At 32.4% G+C, this 25676-nt stretch overlaps 1 protein-coding gene across 1 annotated transcript in view; it reads right to left on the reverse strand.

The window, feature by feature from the left end:
- The window catches only part of LOC115874113 (cGMP-specific 3',5'-cyclic phosphodiesterase-like), a 251683-nt gene that overhangs the window by 139936 nt on the left and 86071 nt on the right, over window positions 1-25676 (reverse strand). Inside the window, exon 4 of the mRNA XM_030889208.1 lies at window positions 22603-22746. Coding sequence (XP_030745068.1) covers window positions 22603-22746 — 144 coding nt within the window. The remainder of the gene's footprint in view (window positions 1-22602; window positions 22747-25676) is intronic.

Below are 25676 nucleotides of genomic sequence, written 5' to 3' on the forward strand. Positions count from 1 at the left end.
GAACTACCTTGGTTTGGTCACTTTATGTTCAGCTAGTGTGAGGTACAGAGCCTCTCGGTCATTTTGTCAAGTTTTTTGATTTTTACCCTTGTGGGGATTTTCGAGTGTGCCTCAAAAATTACTGCAGCATCCTATCTTACCTTTGTTTTTTGGACGGTGCTACGGTTTACCGGTGACGGGATTTTCACCTCAAAAAGCTGACGTGGGTCAACCAAGCAGCCCGCCTTTTTTTATTGAGCACCCCATTCCATCAGGGGAAGAATTAATATTAATCACCTGAAGGATTCGTAGAAAACCCTGAGTTAGCAGGGTTTTTTTTGTCGGAGTCGAAGAGTTTTTTGTCTGGACCGAAGAAGTTTTTTTTGTCTGGGCCGAAGAAGTTTTTCTTCTGTGTTGAAGACTTCTCTCTGAGCCAGTTTTTTTTTGTTGGAGCGGTTTTTTTTGCTGTATCCATTTTACTTTTCTGGAGGAGTTGACAGTCGACGGTTGACAGTTGACAGCCGACGGTGTCTGCCCAAGATTGATTTGATCTAGAAGATTTTCAACTATTTGGTATCGTACAATTCAATTTTTATTTTTTTCCCTATCTTACGATTTGAATTTCATTGGTGCGTACGAATACCGCACGTAGATAATTTTTTTTAACATTATAATTTAATTAGAATAAATTTTCACATACTTAATTCTGTTGATAAAATAATATTTCTTTTTTTTTTCTCCTTTAATTTTTTTTTGTAAATTTAATACAGCTGACACAGTTTCTTTTTGTCTCTATTTAAAATTTAAATCTATTCATTTTTTTATCGATATCTAAATTTCTTGAACTGATGAATTCATAATTATTAGTTGATTATTTTGATTTATTTATTTAATAATTATATTATTAATTATTATTATTAGTGAATTGGTTTAGTATTATTTATTTGATTTATTAATTTGTTGATTAATTTGATATATTAGCTGACTTTAGTTGCGCTGATATATACATATATATTTTATTTTGTAAATCTTACGTGATCACGAAAGGTACCTAGGTATTTACGTAATTTTGCTACTTGCGTATTGTGAGATATATTTTTCTTGGTGCACAATTTTTTTTTATTGATTTATTTAATTTACTATTTGCTATTTGGTATTTTCTATTTACTGTTTCCTATATTTTCCTTTTATATTTCAATAGAGGGTACTGAAACTAATCAGTTTGCATTATTTTTTTATATTTCCTTTGGCCCTATGTCTACATAATTCTCTAAGATCTTGACTTTTTTTGTTTATTTATTTACTTTTTTTATTTATGTATTTGTGGAACTTGTAAGGCCCTAAATACACCTTGGGGATTTCTGACTTTTTTTTCCGTCTAAAGTCAGTGGCGCTCTTAACCCGCCCCTACTCTCCGAATTTTCTGAGCTAGGGCATAAATTTGTTCGCGACTAGACCCCTGCAAATTCCATAAATATTTATTTTTCTTAATCGCTAACTTAATAATATTTTTTTCTTCTTCGTATTTTTTTTTTACTTCTTTTCTAATTTTTTTTTTTTTTTTTTAATTTAAAAGAGCCGAGCTAAGGCCAAAACGCGTGACAAATTTTATGGCGCCCAACGTGGGGCCATTGATTTAAAAAGGGCCAAATAATTTTATATTCATCTTGCTGGTTAATATTTATTCATTTTTTTCTTTTAATATTATCTTGACTCCTGATTATTATTGATACTGATTATTTTCATTGATTTATCTTTGATTTACCTTTGATATTTTTACTTACCTTTTGATTGATATACGTTTTGGTATATAGTTGATTTGCCTTTTCTATTTATCTTTTTCTATTTTCTATTTACCTTGTTTTTTTTTACCTGGCGGATTGCATTACTAACTTACCTGTGATTTCGATATCGATATTTTTAATTTGATATTTACTTACTTTTTCTTTGCTTTATTTTTGTTGACAAGTATTATTTTGCCATTTTACACCTTAAACACTTGGTTTACTTTTTGGACTGAACTTTATATAATTACTGATATAATAAATACTTCGTATTTTTACTTTATAATTAACATCATTATTATTTTTTTAAATTTTACATTTAATAATTAAATTTGTACTTTATTGAAATTTCTTGGCATTATGGATTTCAAAATGAATATTTGTTATCTCAAAAAGGAAATGTTACTTCATGAGCTTAGGGTTCGTGGTGTGTCTGTTGATGATCAAAGTACTGTCGATAAATTGAGAACTACCTTGCGACCTTTATTAAAAATGGAAAAGGCCGGAGCTTTCAAATCTTCTCCCTATAACCTAGAGTTTGATGATGAAAAGATAATTATTCGTACGCTATTAGACGAGGTTAATGAGTCCATTAGTACAGTATCATCGGAAGAGAACGTCCAAAACAAATTTCTGTCCATTCAGTCTAGACTAGTCCATCTGCTTAACCGTGTAAATAGAATACCTGACCAAGTTTTGAACGTCAACCAGCAATCTGAGAAGACCGAACTTTTGATTGATGTTTTAGCAGCAATCGATACTTTAGAATCAACGTCTCGACAAGAACCTCAGTTGAGCAATCACTTTCGAGATCCTGATGATGATATACCATTACATTCCTCACATGTACATAATTCTACTAGTCAATCTGTTCCTTTTGTAAATAGCGTCTCCCCTTCGAAATATCTAAGCCTTGAGAAATGGAATTTAAAATTTACCGGCGACATTAAAAAACTATCAGTCCACAATTTCCTAGAAAGAGTGAATGAGTTGCGCTTGGCTCGTAATATAACTGAAAAACAATTATTTGATTCGGCCATCGATTTGTTCACCGGAAAAGCTTTAAATTGGTTTAGGGCAAATAATAATAGGTTTCAAGATTGGCAGGGTTTAAGCCACCTATTGCGCAGTCATTTTGAGCCACCTGACTATCGTGCTAGACTCTTTAAAGAAATTTTAGAAAGAACACAGGATACCTCCGAGACTATCATTGACTATCTTTCATGTATGCAGGCATTGTTTAGACGCTATGATGGTTTATCCCCAGATACTCAACTGGATATTTTGTGTAGGAATTTATCCCCATTTTATACCACGCAACTTCCTGTTGTAAATACAATTGAAGAGCTTGAGAGAGAATGTCTTAAGCTAGAGGTGAAGAAGTATCGTGCCGAAAGCTACGTACCTCCGTCTAGGAAGAAGCAACAATTTGTCGAACCGGACTTTGCTTTTGTAGGAGTGCAGAATTCACAGCCTTCTACTTCTTATAATTTTATTGATGAAGAAAACCAAGTCAGTGAAATCTCTCGAGGCCTACAGAATAATTCTCATAATTCGTCTAGGGAAATTACTTGTTGGAATTGCCAGAAGACAGGCCACATAAATCGTAATTGTCCTAATCCCAGAAAAATGCATTGCTATCGTTGTGGTACACCAGATGTGATAACTAGAACCTGTCCAAAGTGTTCCAGTTCGGGAAACGGCCCTCGGGGAAATCGTTAGGTCGTGCTATTTCCTCTCAATCCACACTATTAACGGCCCATGCAAATAACACCCAAGATTTTCAAAATAAAATTCTCCTTGACTATATTGTTTCCCATGCGCAAGGCGATCAACGTCCTTACCTTCAAATTAGTATTTTAGGCTATTCACTTTTGGGTTTACTTGATTCCGGTGCGAGTCGTACATTAGTTGGCTTGCCTGGTTACGAAATTCTGTTGAGTCTGGGACTGAAATTAATTAAGCAAGAAAGTTCATGTACAGTTGCGAATGGTGAAGTATGCACTAGTATAGGTTATATTCAAACACCAATAACATTAATGAATAAAACTAAAATTATTGATATTTTGATACTTCCTGGATTATCTCACAAAATTATTCTTGGCATAGACTTTTGGAAATCGATGGAAATTGTACCTGATCTCAGGCAAGACGTTTGGCATTTTTCTGAGAACACTGAACTTGCTCAGATTTGTGGAGTGCAGAGTAAAGACCTTTTAACGCCTGTAGAGAAAACAGCTTTGGATAAATTGGTGGAAGAGAAATTATCTCAGATGGGATCTACTCTTGGTTGTTGTAGAGTTGCTGAACATGAGATAGTTCTTGAACCAGGAACCAGGCCAATAAAACAGCGATATTATCCAGTGTCTCCATACAAACAAAAATTTATTGACGACGAGGTCGAAGAAATGCTTAAACTTGGAGTGATAGAGAGATCGAATAGTCCTTGGTCTAGTCCTGTCTGTCTTGCTCGGAAGAAAGATGGATCTTTCAGATTTTGCATCGATTTTCGCAAGCTGAATGAACGCACGAAGAAAGACGCCTGGCCCATTCCTTATATTTCCACAATTTTAGATCGGTTACGGAATGCCCAATTTATTAGCTCGGTTGATATTAAATCCGCTTTTTGGCAGGTACCGTTGAATGAGAGTTCTCGTGAGTACACTGCATTTACAGTGCCTGGGAGAGGCTTGTTCCAATTTCGCAGAATGCCGTTTGGTCTATCAAATGCGCCTGCTACTTGGCAGCGTATTGTTGATACAATTTTTGGTCCGGAACTTGAGCCAAATGTTATGGTCTACCTCGATGATATTGTTATTTTATCTTCATCTTTTTCCGAACACCTGAAACTTTTGGAAATTGTTTTTGACCGCCTTGCCAAAGCTGGTCTTGTCGTGTCTTTAGATAAGTGCAATTTTTGTAAACCAGAATTGCGTTATCTAGGTTATCTAGTAGATGCCCAAGGACTTCGTCCAGATCCAGAAAAAGTAGAGGCCATTGTCAATATTCCTCCACCCAAGAATATTAATGAAGTTCGTCGATTCGTGGGTACAGCATCGTGGTATAGGCGTTTCGTTCCAAATTTTTCCTCGCTTCTTGCACCTATCCTCAACCTCACGAAGAAGAATGTTAAATGGAATTGGACTGATGATTGTCAGAAATCATTCACACTACTCAAAGAATGTTTAGTTACTGCCCCTATTTTAACAGGACCCGATTTTGAGAAGCCCTTTTGTTTACAGACCGATGCGTCGTCATACGGACTTGGAGCTGTTCTTACCCAAGAATTTGAGGAGGGTGAAAAGGTCATATGTTATCTTTCCCGTTCACTTACCAAGCAGGAAATGAAATTATCTGTAACAGAAAAGGAATGTTTGGCTGTAATATGGTCAGTAGAAAAACTGAGACACTATTTGGATTGCGTACATTTTAAGGTAATCACAGACCATGCCTCTTTGTTGTGGCTGCATAATGTAAAGGACCCTCAAGGTAGATTAGCTCGCTGGCAGTTGCGTCTGCAACAATTTGATTTCGAACTTATCCATCGGAAGGGAAAATTCCATATTGTTCCTGATTTTCTTTCGAGATCCCCTGTTGTTCCTATCGATTCTGTCCAGATTTTAGATTTACCCCAATTTTCTAACACGACCGATAAATGGTATAAGAATATGTTACAAAATGTTCAAGAAAATCCTGTAAAATTTCCTTTATGGCGTGTGGAAAATAATATTTTATATAAGTTTGTAAAATCGCGTATACCAGAGTTATCTTCGTCAACGGAATGGAAGATGGTAGTTCCGAAAGATAAAAGAAAGGACATATTCCACAGGTGTCACGATATTCCTGCTGCAGGACATGTTGGTGTTTTCAAGACTCATGCTAAGATTGGTCAGCTTTACTATTGGCCAAAATTAAAATCAGATGTTATTCGTTACGTGAAATGTTGTGTAGAATGTGCTCAAAATAAGGTTGAACAAAAGCGTCCCGCAGGTCTAATGGGAGAGCGTCCAGAAATAACCGAACCGTTTCAAGCCATCAGCCTTGATTATATAGGACCCCTGCCTCGTTCCAAGAAGGGACATTGTTACATTTTAGTAATTTCGGATTATTTCAGTAAAGCCGTCTTCTTGTATCCTTGTAGATCGGCTAATTCTAAGAGTTTGGTAGAGCACGTCGAGAAATTTTTCTTACTTTTTGGCACACCTATGTTCCTGACGTGTGATAACGGCGTGCAAATGAAATCCAAAGATTTCCAGGATTTGTGTAAGAAATATAAGTCACGAATATTTTACACCGCAAGTTATAATCCCCGCGCTAATCCTGTTGAACGTCAAAATAGAGTAGTGAAAACGATGCTTCGAACATATGTTAAACAGGAAAATCACAGGACGTGGGATGAACATCTACAGGAAATTGGTTGTGCTATCCGAACTTCGCCAAGTGAGACTACAAAATACAGTCCATATTTCGTGTTATTTGGTAAGGAACATAAATTGTATGGCAATTTTAATAAAGTAGATAATAAGAATGTTGATATAGATTCGTATGTGAAGGTCCGCCAGGAAGGTTTTATTAAGTTATATAAACAAGTCCAACAAAGAATCGAATCCTCAAGATCTAACAATGCTCACAGGTATAATTTACGTCGCCGTCCAGCATTTTTCAACCCAGGTGACAAGGTTTGGCGCAGAAATAAAGTTCTTTCCGATGCTGCTTGCTATTATACTGCAAAATTAGCGCCACCGTACATAGGACCGTTCACCATCAAACGCAAATGCGGTTCTTGGTCGTATGAACTCCAAGACGACCTAGGTTGCTCAAAAGGAATCTGGCATGTACAAGATTTAAAACAGTACACCGACCCAGCACTTGCCAATGAAGTTTCAGATCCTGATGAGTAACTGTTTTATTCTATTTTTTTTTCTGAGGTAGCGAGTAGGTATACTCCCAGTGGTGGTCCGACCTACTTCAGGGATGCGCCCCTGCCCACGCGAGCCGTGATTTGCTCTCAATCCTATTTTCCTGAGGGGAATCATGTCCTAACCTTTAATCCTATCCAATGCCAAAATCCTTGTCCTACCTCCTGTTCCATTTAGAATTTAGAGTCCCTAGAATTAGTTATTATTAGATTAGTTTTTTTTAGTTACAGTACCTTTAACCCTTATCAGTTAGTACCTTTAAAGTCATATAGTTTGTAATTTTTATTTCTTTTCGTTCCTAGTTACTTATAATTATCAATTTCTTTCTCATTTATATCTTACTTCAGTTCACTTTTCTATTTGCTTTCAATAATTTTCTTCGCTTTCTCTTAGTATACATTTAGTAGTTCTTGTTTATCATCGTCGGAAAATTTTCTCCTTAAATTTCCCTCCTATTCCAAGGAGAGGGGGGGTTGTAACGTGCCAAAATTTCACTAAACTATTTTATTTCTTTTCTTTAATAATTTAACGCTAATTGATATTATTATTAGTCTGAAATATCGATCAGTTCAATTCAGTAAACCAAGAATAAATAAATCGTACTTACATGTTAACAAAAGTAATTATTCCATCCTTATTTTTAACTAAACATATTTCACACTTAATAACATTTTTTTTTTTTTTTGCAGCACAAAACTAGTTTGATTTAATACAATTTAATATTTATTTTAGCCGAAATAGATAAAATAATTCTTTCCGCCGTTAATTCTGTTTATATACTAAATACGTAGGTTAGAAATTTTTGAATTGAACTGTCAAATATTTATTTATATTTTTATTAACATTAACTATTAGGCAACCCAAAATATACTTTAATAAATTGATTATATATTTTTTGTATTTTATTTAATCAACAGTAATTATTGAGCCTATTGTCACTTAGTTAAACTCATTAAATTTATGTTGCTCTATTTTAATTTTTTAGGTAGAATTTTCTAAGCATAATTGTCTTAAAAATATCGTATCGATCCGGCAAGTGAGTCATGCGCAATATCTCTAGATTGTTGTTATTTATTAATTTTTGAATGTTTTGATAAGCAAATTTCTATATAACTTTCATTAATCTCGTTAACTTTATTTATTCTATTAATTATATAAATTATTGATATTAACTTTATTTTCCTTTAATATATAACTTTTTTCTTCATGTCTTTATTCAGCTCATGGTTGGCAATCCATATTTTATCAAGGGCTCGTGTTTTTATCTGGCTATTTCTTTGTTGCAAAAAAGGTTTTCGTTTTTCTTGGAACTACCTTGGTTTGGTCACTTTATGTTCAGCTAGTGTGAGGTACAGAGGCCTCTCGGTCATTTTGTCAAGTTTTTGATTTTTTACCCTTGTGGGGATTTTCGAGTGTGCCTCAAAAATTACTGCAGCATCCTATCTTACCTTTTTGTTTTTTGGACGGTGCTACGGTTTACCGGTGACGGGATTTTCACCTCAAAAAGCTGACGTGGGTCAACCAAGCAGCCCGCCTTTTTTTATTGAGCACCCCATTCCATCCAGGGGAAGAATTAATATTAATCACCTGAGGATTCGTAGAAAACCCTGAGTTAGCAGGGTTTTTTTTTGTCGGAGTCGAAGAGTTTTTTGTCTGGACCGAAGAAGTTTTTTTTGTCTGGGCCGAAGAAGTTTTTCTTCTGTGTTGAAGACTTCTCTCTGAGCCAGTTTTTTTTTGTTGGAGCAGTTTTTTTTGCTGTATCCATTTTACTTTTCTGGAGGAGTTGACAGTCGACGGTTGACAGTTGACAGCCGACGGTGTCTGCCCAAGATTGATTTGATCTAGAAGATTTTCAACTATTTGGTATCGTACAATTCAATTTTATATTTTTTCCCTATCTTACGATTTGAATTTCATTGGTGCGTACGAATACCGCACGTAGATAATTTTTTAACATTATAATTTAATTAGAATAAATTTTCACATACTTAATTCTGTTGATAAAATAATATTTCTTTTTTTTTTCTCCTTTAATTTTTTTTGTAAATTTAATACAGCTGACACAGTTTCTTTTTGTCTCTATTTAAAATTTAAATCTATTCATTTTTTTTTATCGATATCTAAATTTCTTGAACTGATGAATTCATAATTATTAGTTGATTATTTTGATTTATTTATTTAATAATTATATTATTAATTATTATTATTAGTGAATTGGTTTAGTATTATTTATTTGATTTATTAATTTGTTGATTAATTTGATATATTAGCTGACTTTAGTTGCGCTGATATATACATATATATTTTATTTTGTAAATCTTACGTGATCACGAAAGGTACCTAGGTATTTACGTAATTTTGCTACTTGCGTATTGTGAGATATATTTTTCTTGGTGCACAATTTTTTTTATTGATTTATTTAATTTACTATTTGCTATTTGGTATTTTCTATTTACTGTTTCCTATATTTTCCTTTTATATTTCAATAGAGGGTACTGAAACTAATCAGTTTGCATTATTTTTTTTTTATATTTCCTTTGGCCCTATGTCTACATAATTCTCTAAGATCTTGACTTTTTTTGTTTATTTATTTACTTTTTTTTATTTATGTATTTGTGGAACTTGTAAGGCCCTAAATACACCTTGGGGGATTTCTGACTTTTTTTTCCGTCTAAAGTCAGTGGCGCTCTTAACCCGCCCCTACTCTCCGAATTTTCTGAGCTAGGGCATAAATTTGTTCGCGACTAGACCCCTGCAAATTCCATAAATATTTATTTTTCTTAATCGCTAACTTAATAATATTTTTTTCTTCTTCGTATTTTTTTTTTCTTCTTTTCTAATTTTTTTTTTCTTTATTTTTTAATTTAAAAGAGCCGAGCTAAGGCCAAAACGCGTGACAGAGTGTTTTAACGACTAGTATCGTTTCCCGCTCCTCGACTTGTATAAATTCCGGTCCCACCAGTGGTCATTTCTCAGGTGACTCAAGCATGGCTTCCTGTAAATTATCCTGCCATGTCGTTGCTGGTCTTCCTGGTTCTCTTCTCTCTAGTGGTATCCAGTCCCAAACTCTTTTGGGTATTCTTAAATCTTCCATTCTTTGAAGGTGGTCAAACCATAGCAATCGCTTGGATTCTATGGTATCCAAGATACTACCATTTATTCGCATCTCCTCTTTTATACAAACATTTCTTACGTGTTCTAGGCAACATGTTCTGTTGCCACACCTCCAATAGTCCATTTCAAGTGCAAATAATCTATCTTTGTTTCTCCTTGTGAGTCCCCACGTCTCCGATCCGTAGGTACAAACAGATTCAAAGATAGAGTACATCATCTGTTTCGTTCTTCTTGATATTCTATCGCTCCAAAGAAGTGAGTTTAGTTCCCGAATTCTTCTTTTTCCCTGTCCAAGTTTATTTGATATATCCCCATTACTTTTGCCATCTGAGAAAAGAGTTACTCCAAGGTATTTAAATTTGGAGCAGTGTTTTATTGATTTTCCCATACCAATATTCAAATCACTATGGTCGTCGTTTCCTACAAACATGTATTCGGTTTTTTTCATAGTTACAATAAATCCAACTTGCTCCAACTCTTTCTCAAGAACCCTCAGCATGTAGCTCATTATCTCGGTCTCCTGTTATCAAAACTTGGTCATCAGCGAAGAGAAGAGTATAGAGCATAGGGTCCCCGATTGGTAGACCCATTCCACCACACCTTTTTTCCATTTTTTCAGAGCCTCTTCGACATATATCTTAAAGAGTAGTAGGGTTTAGTCATACATCCTTGTCTGAGTCCCTTGGAAACAATAAATTCCTCAGAAGTGTTGCCGCCCATTTTAATATAGCTTTTACTTCAACAATAAAGTTTTTTGACTGCGTTAATATAGACTTCATTGGTACGATTTTTTCCATTACTGGCCATAGCTTCTTCAATGGCACAATATCATAGGCCTTTTGCAAGTCAATCAATACTAAATGTATTTCTTGCCCTCGTTCGACTCTTAAAAATATAAGTATTTTAAATAATTAATTTTAATTAATAAGTTTTAATAAGTTTTATGATTTTGCCATTCTGCCTGGTTAATAGCCCTAGCTGTCTCTCATGTACTGGTCTACTCCATCTAACCACGTACTTGTAGGTCTTCCTCTTTTCCTTCTGCTTTGGGGACGATACTCCATTGCCCTTTTTGGCCATCTTTCCCCTCCCATTCTTTTTACGTGCCCATACTGCTAGTAGCTGTCTCGATTCGATGTTGTCGGTGCTGGTATATATTCGCCTTGTTCTTTGCCTGATCTCCTCATATCTAATGTGCTCCATCCTTGATATTCGACATGCTCTTCTGAGAAAGTCCATCTCCACTGACTCGACCATCCTTCTTTCTTTTGATGTAAATTGCTACGATTGCTTTGTAAATCCTTAGCTTGGTTTGGATGGATGTTTTATTTGACAACAGGAGAGGGTTTAAAAGACCGATTACTTTCTTACCTTGTTGAACTCTGCTATGTATATCTTTTTTGGAGTTCCCCCCCTTCTTCAGATATAATACTTCCTAAATATTTATATTCGCAACACCTTTTAATTTCATGTATGTGTAGTTCAGGATCTTCAGATTATTCTTCCCCTACTTTCAGGTATTCGGTTTTTCTGAGGTTGATATTGAGTCCCCATCTATCGTATTCTTCCTCAAGTTTCCTGAGCATGTAGTCGGCATCCTCCTCACAACCTGCAATAATAACTTGGTCGTCTGCAAAAAACTAGGTCGATAGACAGTGGTTGTCAATCTCTATTCCCATAGCTCTACTCTTCCTTCTCCAGGTTTTCAGTGCCTCCTGGATATATATTTTAAATAAGATAGGTGATAAACTGCACCCCTGTCTGAGTCCTTTTGATGTCAGGAAGGATTCCGATAGGAACTTCCCCTCTCTGATCATACTTTTTGGATTTTTGTACATATTCCAGATTGCATTGATATATGTTTTACTCACATTGGTCTCAACAAAGATTTCAAATAATTTCTTCAAAGGCACCGTGTCATAGGCTTTCTCTAAATCTATAAATACCAGATGCGTGTCCAAATTTCGAGCTATCCTTTTTTCAATTATTTGTTGTAACACAAATATGTTGTCTGTACAAGAACGCCCAGCGCGGAAACCACCTTGTTCTTCTATTTCTTCAAAGCTCTCTTCTACTCTCTCTTTTAAATCCTGCCATACAACCTTCCCATTGATCTTGTGAAACTAATGCCTCTGTAGTTGCTACATCTTTTTTGGTCTCCTTTCTTAAAAATAGAGCTGATGTACGCCAGATTACAGTCTTCAGGAATGTTGTCGTTTTTTATCAGGCATCTGTTGAAGATATCAGCTAGTATTTCCAATAATATATCGGGTCCCTGCTTTATTAGCTCAATGGAAATGTATTAATTATATTAATCAAATATATTATTACTTTCCATATTCATTTCTATTCTTCTGAAATTAACTTTACGTAAAGAAAATTGAATAATTCCGCAGCACAATGCAGTCTACAACATACGCAGCGTACATGTTCTCCAATTTGTAAAGAGTAATTTATAGAGTATAGGAAACCTTACATGAATAGTAGCTTTGTGCGCCAGACAGCTCGTTTCACTCGCCTAGATAAGGTAAATGCAATTTCTACACCGAATTGTACTCGCTTATTACATCAATTGTTACACGGTGCAGAATATTTTAGGCCTCTCTCGTTTAATGCTCTACACTAACAGCATTATAGTACGGACATAGGTTTAGTTTTGATTAAGGTGTACAATTAAAATCAGTTATTAATTTCTGAACTACTATCAGCAAGAGGGTGAGTTTTAAATAAGTGCAAAATGTTATCAGGGCTGTTAGATCTCGATAAAAGAAACATATTTTCCCTTTACCGTTTTTCAGTACAAAATAACCGAGTTATTCAATTTTTTTAAATTTTGAGAGCCATCCTTGATAAGTGTATAGTACTCTAGCCACATATTCATAATGTCGCCTATCTTCAACAAGAGTAATGGCTTTTGCACATTCTTCGACACTATATACTCAATCGATGCGATATATTCAATCGCAGGTATACCAAATGATACAATATGATAATCACCTGACACTAGTAACCAAAACCCATCGTTATATGGAAAATATCATCAAAAATTAATGGTGATTGAGAAAATTACAAATTGTTGGTGGCAAAGTTCATTTCGCTATTAAAAAAATTAACCAAAGCATGTGTTGATATGCACCAAAAAACAAAATGCTCAGAAGACATGGTTCTGATCAAGAAATAATGTTTTAGGAAAATTTGGCCACGAAATTATTACAGGGGGTGTTTTAAACTTAAGGCAAAAAACAACCCGTTTATAGTCCCTTTATAATAAGCCAAATACTAACGTTTGTAAAAAATGCATATATTTATCAGGGTGGCGGACCTCATTCGCCTCCGTTGATTATACGAAAACGGAAAGATGTAGAAACAAAACATTTCATGGGTATATGTGAGAAGGCAATGTGAATAATTTAAAATTATTTCGAAATGTACAGGGTATAAGATCCAAACCATAGTTGTTATATTTTTTCTTATGGAACACCCGGTATTTTATTTCATATTTAGATCCTTGGACACAAAATAAGGTATTTATTACAGAATTAATTCTTATGCTGACAGAGAAATAAACTTTACTAAAAAATTTGATTGCTTCGTTTAATGTATACAGGGGTATTAAAAATTGCTGGTCTATTTTAAATATTTATTTTACATAAAATCTTCGTTCTTTCAAATACAACACCCTGTATTTGTTTAAATAAATCAAAGCAGATTCAAATGCTCTTTCAAACTATATTAGGGTTTTCTATACCTATCTAGCTCAGATTTTGAATAAAGAGCAGTTTTTCAATTAAATGGTAACCAAGAGGGTTGATGTCGTCATGGCAAGTTTCTAGTGACAGTTAGTAGCTATTTTCAAAATCGAAATTAGTTTATGGACTTTTTTAAATTTATAGTAGTTTACTTTTATTTCATGTACTTATATTTTATTATTAAATATGTATTTATTATTCCATCAAGAAAAACGAAGAAGTAGTTCTTCGGTTTATTTTACGATGAATTGTAGATATATGGATTTTCTAAAAAGAGCCAATTATAGCAAATTCACTTTCTTCACTTCCATCGACAAGTTTTTGCCTAATAGGTTTCTTTTGTAAACCACATTACCAGCTCTGCGAAATAGGACAAGTAGTTTTCAAAGGAACGCTTATCAGGAAATTTCCTATTTGGATATCTTTGGACATCAACCCATTTTTGGTACCCCTGTACAAATTTAAGGAAGCAATAAAACTTTTCAGTAAAGTTTATTCCTCTACCTTTATACTCAGCACAATAATTAATTCTGAAAAGTAATGTACCGGGTGTCCCACTAAGAATAGCTCTCGGCTGTATCTCGGAAAGTATTAGCCGTAGGGCTTACGGAAAAAAATATTTATAAATAAAGGGGCTATGAGAAATCGCTGGAAATTATTTTCAAGTTTGTAAAACGGTCGCTAGGGCGCGCAACTGCTATGGAAAATAAGAAAATATAATTTTTACAGAATTTTGCTTAGATAATGGGTACTATAAATAATAGCTTCATAATCTTCAGTAAATTTTGGATTTTCTTCGTTAGAACAATTTTCCCCTATCTGCTAAAATAAAGTGGTGGAGGAAGGTTAGATCTATCTTTATATAAATGTTAATAACTCCGGACTGGATGATCAGAATCCAACAACCGAGGACTCGTTTAAAAGAGCGTTTCTCGCTCTATATTATACCATAAACATAATAATAATGTTTTTAAAAAAACTTTAAAAATACATAAAAAAAGGTAGGTTTACGGGAATTATACAAAGTTCGAAAGCGTTAAAAAACTATACTGAAATATTTCCGATGTTGTATCGTATACTTATAGTTTTTCAATTAAATTGGAATACAATTTTTGGATGCCTTAGTATTACTATAGCGAACCGCAAGTGTACTTTTGAACGTGTTTGTGTGAGAAGAAACGAGAATCGCCGCATCGTAAATATTTGCCCTTTGTACGCTTTATTTGTCGGCAAATTACCGAGGGGTATGGACTGTTTTCTTTCCGGGATCGTTGTGTATTATACGACGGCTCTCTGACAGCGGAAATACCCAAGCTTTACCGATTTCCCGGCGCGCTTTCCATTTCCATATAATTATTCAGTCGCTGAGGGACGAGTAATCCGATCTTTTCGAGAGACAGTTTCAGGTAAATGAATATTTTTATGTTATAAATATGCATGGTATTAAGCTTCATTCAGATCCCCCAAATTAGTGGAATAAATTAGTGGTGTCAATTAGCGTAGAAGTTTGTTCCTCTAGTATCAATGTAACCATTCACAATGTCGAAATTATTATTGTTAATAATATTCAATTAGTAGAAAAAAAAACTTTCTACTTTTCCACTAATTATACTTCAAAATTTGTGAGGAATGTCATTTTGGCCTTTGATTATCTTCCGTCAAGAGAAATTGTAGTTAAAAATCAAAAGTTGATTGTTTTATAAGCTAAATATTAAGATTTCTCTATGGATACAACTGATAACCGCAAGCGGTTGCTAGGATATTCTATTCCACTAATTGCGAGGTTCTGAATGAAGCTAGGGTGCACCAAAAAAAATATTTTTATTTACCGTGAAAATATCGTTCACGATGATGAAAAAAAAATATGGTAAAGTTTGAGCTCTTAATATTAATATTTAGAAGTGTCTCATAGTGATTTTCGATTTCTCATTTAAATAACACGGATAATTTTTTTTTTAATTTATTGCGGTCTAACAAATCAGCGCGTTGTAAACATCAATACATTTTCTTGTAAAAAATTGAACGATATATCTTCAAAATAGATCTGATATAATTTTTTATTTGATAGACCCGTTTGAAAGTTATTGAAGGTGTAGCAGATTTAGTTAGTAAAAAATAAATTATTATCTAAAAAACTATATAGTCTGTTGCGTACAGTAGATTTTCATCAATAGAGCAGTCATGGGTTCGTTTGTATTTCACTGGAGGAAAGCAAATTACACTAAAACTAAAACTAAAAATTTTGGGCGACAGGCAAGTTACAAAAAAAAACAGGCGTAATAATAAATAATAAAAGTAAATGACAATATTACATCAGAATGACACCTAATTATTGCAATTAACACTGTAATTACAATATTAATATGTTATATAAATAATGTTAAAATGATGATCACTGTTAAGTGATAAAAAAATATAATCTGATTAAAGATAATCAAAATTAAAAGAGGGTAGTGAGAGTAGTATTACTTTACTTAAATATTAAATTAGGACTGAAAAATTATTGACCTATGGCCTTTTATTATCGCACTTTATATACCGGATGCGTCTATAAAGTGGCTCACCACTATAACTTTTTTATTTTTTCAAATAAACAAACGAGATTTGGTATGTTAGTATATGACATAAATTAGGATTCATTGACGTATTCAGTTGTTTTTGGTCACTTCCTTTTTCACCGGAAATGACTACCACTTGTGTATTTTAAATGGTACACTCGGTATTTTTTTACTTTATTCGATAGAAAATGACATTCTGAATAGAATTACATATCATTCAATGTTATCTTTTTATCAATGTCAACTTTTGACATTTTCGCTTAATAAAAAATCATATTTTAAAATTCAATCTAGAGTGCCATGGCTATGTTAAAAAAATTAATTCTTAATCAAGGAGCCTTGGAAAAATAGATTTTAGCGTCTAATGTTTTTAGTTTCTTGTTCTGGCAAGTTAGAAAATGCTCAAATCGTATTTTTAATCATATCTCAAATTTTTCAAATTGAACGAGGGTGATTCATTAGCATATTCGGAAAAAGCTATTTACGAATAATTTGATACCACACACTAGGCATTTCGAGTCAAATTTTCGTTAAGAACCGCAAGTTATAATTTCAAATAAACCATATGCGAAAATGTCAAAAGTTGACATATGATATATGAGAAGTGTTAGTTTCTATCGAATAAAGTAAAAAAATACCGAGGGTGCCATTTAAAAATCAAAAGTTGTAGTCATTTCCGGTGAAACAGGAAGTGATCGAAAACAATTGAATACGTCAATTAATCCTGATTTATATCATGTACTAACGTACGAAATATCGTTCATTTATCTGACAAAATAAAAAAGTTATAGGGGTGAGTAGGGTGCGCAAAAAAATATATTTTTTTCTTTTTTGTTACCGTGGAAATATCATTCAGGATGACGAAAAAAAAGGTGCCTCATTTCTCAGGTGATTTTATACTTCCCATTTAAATAACATGGGGAAACAAGTTCTTTTTATTTGCAATTTTATTGCGTTCTTCAGAGTGTTATTTTCTTTCGAATAAAGTAAAAAAATACCGAGAGTGCCATTCAAAAATCATAAGTTATAGTCATTTTCGGTGAAACAGGAAGTGACCAAAAACAATTGAATACGTCAATCAATCCTAATTTATGTCATATACTAGCATAACAAATATCGTTTTTTAACTGAAAAAATAAAAACGTTATAGGGGTGAGCCACTTTTGAGACGCACCCGGTATAATCAAATGTAAATATTACGATTTAAGCAAATAAGATATTATTTGTTTAGGATATTTTAAGACATTATTATTTTTTTAGGTTATTACTCAGATGAAAAAAAAATCGAGTGACACGTTTTTTTTTTGGGAGCGAGCCAAAATTAAATATTCAAAAACTTTTCCATTATGCCGACATACTTGAAACAATTTTTTTGCAGCGGAACTCCATTTTGTATGAACGTTTAAAATTAAATTATTTAAATTTTTCCGTTCTAGTGTTGAAACAACGTTCGAAACTCTTGCCGCCTCTGCTCTGAGTGCGAAAACGAAACATTTTCCACTTTAATTTCGGCAATTTAACATTCTCATTTCCTGGAAAGTCTCCCGCTTTGTTGTTTCACGGTTCCCTTGACACAGAAAAACCGAGATACTCCGGTTTTATAATTTTCCATCTCTTTATTTTCTGTCTGCCATGTAATAATTCCTTCTCTAATAAAAATGGAATTAGCCCGAAGGATTGTTAGTGTAGAATGAACACGTATTTCACACTGTGCTATTTAAAAATATACTTATAACATATATGTATTTTAGTTATATAGTTAAATTTTTATAGATTAATATTAGTAGAATGCCTTGGTACCACATTATTTTAACTTCTATACTACATACAGGGTGAGTTTTCTACGATGTTCTCTATGGGTATCTCGGAAAATACTGGAGATGTAGAGAGTCGGTTAAATGTGGAAAAAATTGCAGTTTTGTGGGGCCATAAATATGCGCCTTTCAGATTTTTGAAAAACTTCATGGCTTACTAGATATTTCGAAAAAAACAAATTTCGGCTATTTTAAAAATGGTCTCTAATTCCATTATAATGTATTTTAGAAAAAAAGTTTTCAGATAAAGGTTGTAGATAATCACATCATTAATGAGACTGTGTTCCTCGTTTCTTTCTAAATCCTGTAATTTTTGACATATGACACAAACTTATGTTTTTTTAAATGACTTCATAAAAAGCGTCATTTTTTAAGTTTTTCTGTAATATGTTTTTTTTTCGAATAAATACTGACTTATAGCCAATTCTTATCTTTCTTAACTAATTTCACGTAGTTGGCATGGTATTTTTATTATGTTATTTATTTAATTATTATAATTTATATACTTAAATAAATAATATCACTACATACACTTTACGTTATTTTAAAAAATATTCAAAAAATATATCGCATAAAAAATCTAAACTAGATAGGTCAGGTGATCAAAGAGGCCCATGCAATTGGTCCACCTCTTCTTATCCCTGAGTTTAAATAATTATGATATAAATAATTTTTAACATTTCTTTCATTATGGGTGGGAGTGTCATAATGAAAGTCATGTTGGAATCACTTTATTGATGCGCGAGTCTCTAAATTTAACTTTTCTAACATGTCTTGAACAGCGTTCTCTAAAAAGCGTATGTAACGTATCCTCGAAAATGTATGGCCAAGAAAAGTTGAACTAATAATACTACACGTTTTTCTTCATTTGAAAAATCCATATTTACAATTTTTGGTTATTTTAATTTACAAAGTTTGGAGGTGACAGTTTGACATTTCTGAGAGCAACAACAATTGGACTTTTTTCCAAGGCTAACTAAGGTGATAAGAATTGGCGATAACTCTAATTTTTCGAAGAAAAAAAACATATTATAGTTTATATCACTCAAAATCTTAAAAAATGGCGCTTTTTATGAAGTCATGGCCAACTATGGTTTCTTTTTAAAAGACATTAGTTTGTGTCAAATGACATACTTTAGAAAAACAAGTAAAACACAATCTGATTAAGGATGTGATTATTTACAACTTTTATCTGAAAACTTTTTAATTTATCTGAAAATAGATTATAATGGAATTAGGGACCATTTTTAAAATATCCAAATTTTGTTTTTTTTTCGAAATATCTAGTAAGCCATGAACTTTTTAAAAAATCTGAAAAGCGCATATATATGACCCCACAAAACTGCAATTCTTTCCCCATTTAACCGACTCTCTATCTCCAGTAGTCTCCACAGAAAACATCGTAGAAAACTCATGCTGTATAAAATTCAAAAATTCTATTTTTACATCACTGGCAGACAATCTCTATGCTACGTCCTTTCAGAAAACATGAGGATCCTCTTGACCTTATTTTCGCTTTCTTGGTGATGTGACATGTATTTTAAACCACAAGGCATTATGAGATTTTTAACGTAGCTTTTTCAAAACGTTGGCTTTCTGTTTTGAATATTTAGAAGAAAATAAATATAAAATCATAAAATTACTACACTTTCGAATGGAATGGACAATTTAAATAATGTATTTTTAATTTAAATGTCAAACATTAGCTGTAACTGTTCTATAAACTGACTTTTTTTGGAGCATAGTCCATAATTAGTATTTTTTTTCTTTAAATCTGTTTACCTTGATGGCGAAGTAAACTAAAAAGTAAAAAACAATGAAACGGTAACTAGGTATACTACATTCTTACAGGTCGGAAATTATAAAAGTATTTCAATTGGAAAGAAAAATTTCGCATATATCTTGTCTTTAGTGATGTACACAGTATTGTACTTTAGATAATAAGTATTAATAAGTGTTTTGATTATAGGTTACTAAAAGAGACGTGTATTATACAGGGTGGCGCACCTCATTCCCCTCCGTTGATTATACGAAAACGGAGAGATGCAGAAAGAAAACATTTTATGGGTATATGCGGGGAGGTAATGTGCACAATTAAAAATTATTTTTAAATATACAGGGTGTTTCAGAACTAAGATCCATACCAAAGTTATATTTTTTCTTATGGAACACCCGGTATTTTATTTCATTTTTGGATTCTTGGGCTCAAAAAAACTCATTTATTATAAGGGTTAAATATGTTTAAAATCTTTGGTTTTTGAGATATTTAAAGATATTTAAATTTGCAAGCTACAATAGAATAGATTATTAACACCCTGTACATTACTTTTCAGCATTGATTTTTGTGCTGAGTTTAAAGGTAGAGAAATAAACTTTACTGGAAAATGTTATTACTTCCTTAAATTTATACAGGGGTCTTATATGTATACAGGGGTATCAAAAATTGCTGATATATTTTAAGGATTTATTTTATATAAAACTTCGTTATTTCAAATGCAACACCCTGTATTTTTTTAAATAAACCGAAGTAGATTCAAATGCTCTTTCAAACTATATTAGGGTTTCCTATATCTGTCTAGTCCAGATTTTGAATAAAACGCGATTTTTAAATCAAATTGCAATCAAGATGGCTTGTGTCGCCATTGCAATATTTTCTAGTGACAGTAACTATTAATTTTCAAAGTCGACATTAGTTTATGGACATTTTTATTTATAATTTATAACAATTTACTTAGATTTACCTGCAATAATTTAATAAGTAAGTATATATTATTTTATCAAGAAAAATAAAGCAGTATCTGCTGGCGGAACGAATGAATATGTTTCTAGTGATCTTATTTTGTGAGGAAAATTGCTTCTTGGCCTCAAGAGCTTATGCTCAAAGATATACAAAAATAGGAATCTTCCTGATAAGCGTTCCTTTAAAAAACCACTTTGCAGTCCTATTTCGCAGAGCTGGTAGTGTGGTTTATAAAAAACCTATTAGGCAGAAACCTGTCGTTGGAAGTGAAGAAAATGAATTTGCCGTAATTGTCTCTATTATAGAAAATTCATATTCTACAAGTCATCGTAAAATGAATCAAAGCCAAACCAAACTACTTCTTCGTTATTCTTAATAAGAATAATAAATACATATTTAATAAATATTATTTATTAAACTATTGTAGGTAAATTAAATAAAAGTAAACTGGTATAAATTTAAATAAGCCCATAAACTAATTTCCATTTTGAAAATAGCTACTAACTGTCACTAGAAACTTGCCATAACGATATTAGCCCTCTTGGTTGCCATTTTATTGAAAAATTGTTCTTTATTCAAAATCTGAGCTAGATAGGTATAGGAAACCCTAATACAGTTTGAAAGAGCATTTGAATCTGTTTCGATTTATTATAAAAAATACAGGGTGTTGTATTTGAAATAACAAAGTTTTTATGTGAAATAAATCCTTAAAATAGATCATCAATTTTTGATACCAATGTATAAGTTTAAGGAAGCAATAACATTTTCCAGTAAAGTTTATTTCTCTACCTTTAAATTCAGCACAAGAATTAATTCTGAAAAGTAAGTACAGGGTGTTAATTATCTATTCTATAACAGCATGCAAATTTAAATATATTTAAATATCTCAAAACCCACTGATTTTAAAAATATTTAACCTTTATAATAAATGGATTTTTTTGGGCCCAGGAATCCAAAAATGTAATAAAATACCGGGTGTTCCATAAAAAAAATATAACTTTGGTATAGATCTTAGGTCTGAAGCACCCTGTATATTTCAAAATAATTTTAATTTGTGCACATTACCTCCTAACATATACCCATAAAATATTTTGTTTCTACATCTTTCCGTTTTCGTATAATCAACCGAGGCAAATGAGGTGCGCCACCCTGTATATTCTTCATTCTCCTTCTTATAAGTTACAGAATGTTTTAAAATTCCAGGACATTTTACCCAATGTTTAGAGAATGACCAGCTTTACTTAAAAAATTTAAAACAAAAATTACACTTTGTGTAGTTTCTTTGCAGGTAAAATTTGACTTTTTCTAGTGCAAGAAGATTGTAACTTAGTTCTTTCTTGAATATTTTTTATAGTTATGGACACATATCTTTTTTTAAGAAAAGTTAGGTATTGGAAGTTTATATTGAGTTCTATGAAAAATATATTATATCTCTATTTTGTTTTATGTAATTTGCATACGTATGTAAGTTAGATGAACATAAAATAGTGTCATCTGGGAATCTATTTTCTGTTGATTTCTCTATAATTATCGAAATTTGTATGAATCAACAGCACGTCAACGTGTATTTTGTTGTGCGATCACCAAAGTAAAGCAGAAATATTCGTGATTGTTATTGGAAGAGGTGGCCGCAACTTATTTTGATTTTTAGCTCGTTTAATTTATGTTGAAAACCAAAATTTGCGATCCTGAGTGCTGATTACCAGCAACCCATTAATAAATCTTGCGATATCGTATGCTGTTTACAAGGTATCGTTCGGCCTAGAACCGAATCGCGATCATTACAAATATGCCCAACAAAATCAAACCAACCAAATTACAAACAAACCAAACCAAACTGTCACTTTAATAACAAAATTTTTCTTTTAAGGCGATTACCAAACAACACAGGTACATACATTTAGTCGAAAATAATGTTCATTGTTAGCTTTCGTTCAATACTTACCGCTTCGCAACAATCCAAATCCAGTAGGTAGACCGCACAGCTTTCGCATTTCAATAGATCTTGCGCTTCTCTCATTATTTTCGTGACCAGACATTCCAGATTGTTTTGCTCCTCGAAGATGCTCCTCGCCAGATTTAGAAGGATCTGAAAAACGGAACGGACACGTAGTGAGATTGAGATTTATTTCTGTAACTAAGCTATCAATTTTGGGTGGGTTTAATGTCCAGCATGTTTCCAAGGATATATTGGTTTTTGTTAATTAAATGCTAACTAAAGGTGCCCGGTGGCGTAGAAGTACAGGCTCTCGTCTACCAATCTCAAGGAGTGGGTTCGATTCCCACACCCGGCATTTCATCAACCGACTATTTTTATTAAAATAAAAATAGTTTGGGTACCTAGGTCGACTCAGCCTTAAATGAGTACTTGGGATTCACAATCCTGAGGTAATAATAGGCAGTTGAAGCGTAGTGCTAGCCACATTACCTTCCTTGTATACCGAATGGCTCTAGTATAGCAAGCTGTACCTTGCTACTCCCAAGGCGTTAAACGCTATATATGGGAGCTATTATTATTATTATTAATTAAATGCTGAATTTTACCCACTATAAGTATAAGATGTAGAAACAAACTATTTTATGGGTATATGTGGGAAGGCAATGTGCATAATTTAAATTATTTTGAAATGTACAGGGTGTGTCAGAACCGAGGTCAGAACTAAGATATATACCAAAGTTATATTTTTTCTTCTGGTACACCCGGTATTTTATTTCATTTTTGGATTCTTGGACATAAAATAAGGCATTTATTATAAGGGTTTGATATGTTTACAAGCGTTGTTTTTTTTAGATATTATTTGTGCTATAGTAAAAAAATTGTCAGCACCCTATACATTACTTTTTAGAATTAATTCTTATGCTGACTTTTAAGCCAGAGAAATAAACTTTACTAACAAATTTGATTGCTTCCTTAAATGTATACAGGGGTATAGAAAATTGCTGGTCTATTTTAACTATTTATTTTACATAAAAACTTCGTTATTTCAAATGCAATACTATGTATTTTTTTAAATAAGTCGAAGCAGATTTAAATTCTCTTTCAAACTATATTAGGATTTCCTATACCTATCTGGCTCAGATTTTGAATAAAAAGCGATTTTTCAATAAAATTGTAATCATGATGGCTGGTGTCGCCATGGCAATTTTTTAGTGACACTTAGTAGCTATTTTAAAATCGACATTAATTTATGGACATTATTTAAATTTATAACAGGTTATTTTTAATTAATTTACCTACAATAATACTAATAAGTAAGTATTTATTATTTTATCAAGAAAAATGAAGCAGTATCTGCTGGAGGAAGGAATGCATATGTTACTAGTGATTTTATTTTGTGAGGACAATTGCTTGTTGGCCTGAAGGGTTTATGCTCAAAGATATCCAAATAGGAATCTTCCTGATAAGCGTTCCTTTGAAAAACTACTTTTCCTATTTCGCAGAGCTGATGAAAAACCTATTAGGCAGAAACCTGTCGTCGGAAGTGAAGAAAATGAATTTGCTTTAATTGGTTATTTTATAGAAAATCCAATATATCCACAAGTCATCGTAATATACATCAAAGAACTACTTCTTTATTTTTCTTGACAAAATAATAAATGCTTACTTATTAAACTAATGTAGGTAAATTAGGTAAAAAGTAAACTGTTATAAATTTAAATAAAGTCCATAAACTAATGTCGATTTTGAAAATAGCTACTAAGTGTTACTAGAAAATTGCCATGGCGACACCAGCCATCTTGATTACAATTTTATCGAAAAATCGTTTTTTATTCAAAATCTGAACTGATAGGTATAGGAAACCCTAATAAAGTTTGAAAGAGTATTTAAATCTGCTTCGACTTATATAAAAAAATACATAGTGTTGCATTTGAAATAACGAAGTTTTTATGTAAAATAAATAGTTAAAATAGACCAGCAATTTTTGATACCCCTATATAAGAAAGCAATCAAATTTTGTAGTAAAGTTTATTTCTCTGGCCTGAAAGTGAGCACCAGAATTAATTCTGAAAAGTAATGTACAAGGTGTTGACAAACCTTTTTATTATAGCATGCATATTTAAATATCTTTAAATATCTCCATAACCAAAGCTTTTAGACATATCAAACTCTTATAATAAATGCCTTATTTTATGCCCAAGAATCCAAAAATGAAATAAAATACCGGGTGTTCCATAAGAAAAAATATAACTTTGGTATGGATCTTAGTTCTGACACACCCTGTACATTTCAAAATAATTTTACATTATGCACATTGTCCCTCTACATATAGCCATAAAATATTTTGTTTCTACATCTTTCCGTTTTCGTATAATCAACCGAGGCGAATGAGGTGCGCCACCCTGTATAAATATTATACATTAAATTTAAGTTATTTGTTAGTTAAATAAAGTCTAATAAACTATATAAATTTTACATTATCTGTATATGTAGTGCGAGATAGTACATAAACGCATATTTAAGATTCAAGTATCTTCAACATAATTCTTTGTTTTATGATTGTCACTTCTTTCCTTTCCGATCTATGATTTATATTTATCTCTAAATATAATAAATGAAAGTAGCTGTTGACAGTGAGTTATTAAATGCATTTGGAAAATGAAAAATTACAAGAGAAAAATATACCTATTTAACAATTTTAATTTATTTCTCTGCATTCGTCTTGGAATTTCGTAGAATTAGCTAATTGATATTAAAGATATTTGTTAGTTTTTTGGCAATTAACATAATGATGTTAACATATTTTAAGTCTCTCTTCATTATCGTTTCATAAGATCAGTCAATAAACTGGTACAGGGTGGGTCAAATTCGACGCTTTTAAATGGAAACATCCTTTTCTATAGGAGATAGACGAAAACTAATATCAGTGTCTGGAGCTCAATTTTCACCAAAAACATGATGGTGAAAACCGCACGTCAATATCTGTTACCGTTTCGGAGTTACGAGGTGTTTTTCAAAAATGTGCGTTTTTAACAAATCGCTGTAACTTTTTTGCTATGGAAAATTTTATATTTCTATGA

This window comes from Sitophilus oryzae, unplaced genomic scaffold (genome assembly GCF_002938485.1).
Source record: "Sitophilus oryzae breed Bouriz unplaced genomic scaffold, Soryzae_2.0 scaffold_1009_pilon_pilon, whole genome shotgun sequence".
NCBI classification, from domain to species: domain Eukaryota; kingdom Metazoa; phylum Arthropoda; class Insecta; order Coleoptera; family Curculionidae; genus Sitophilus; species Sitophilus oryzae.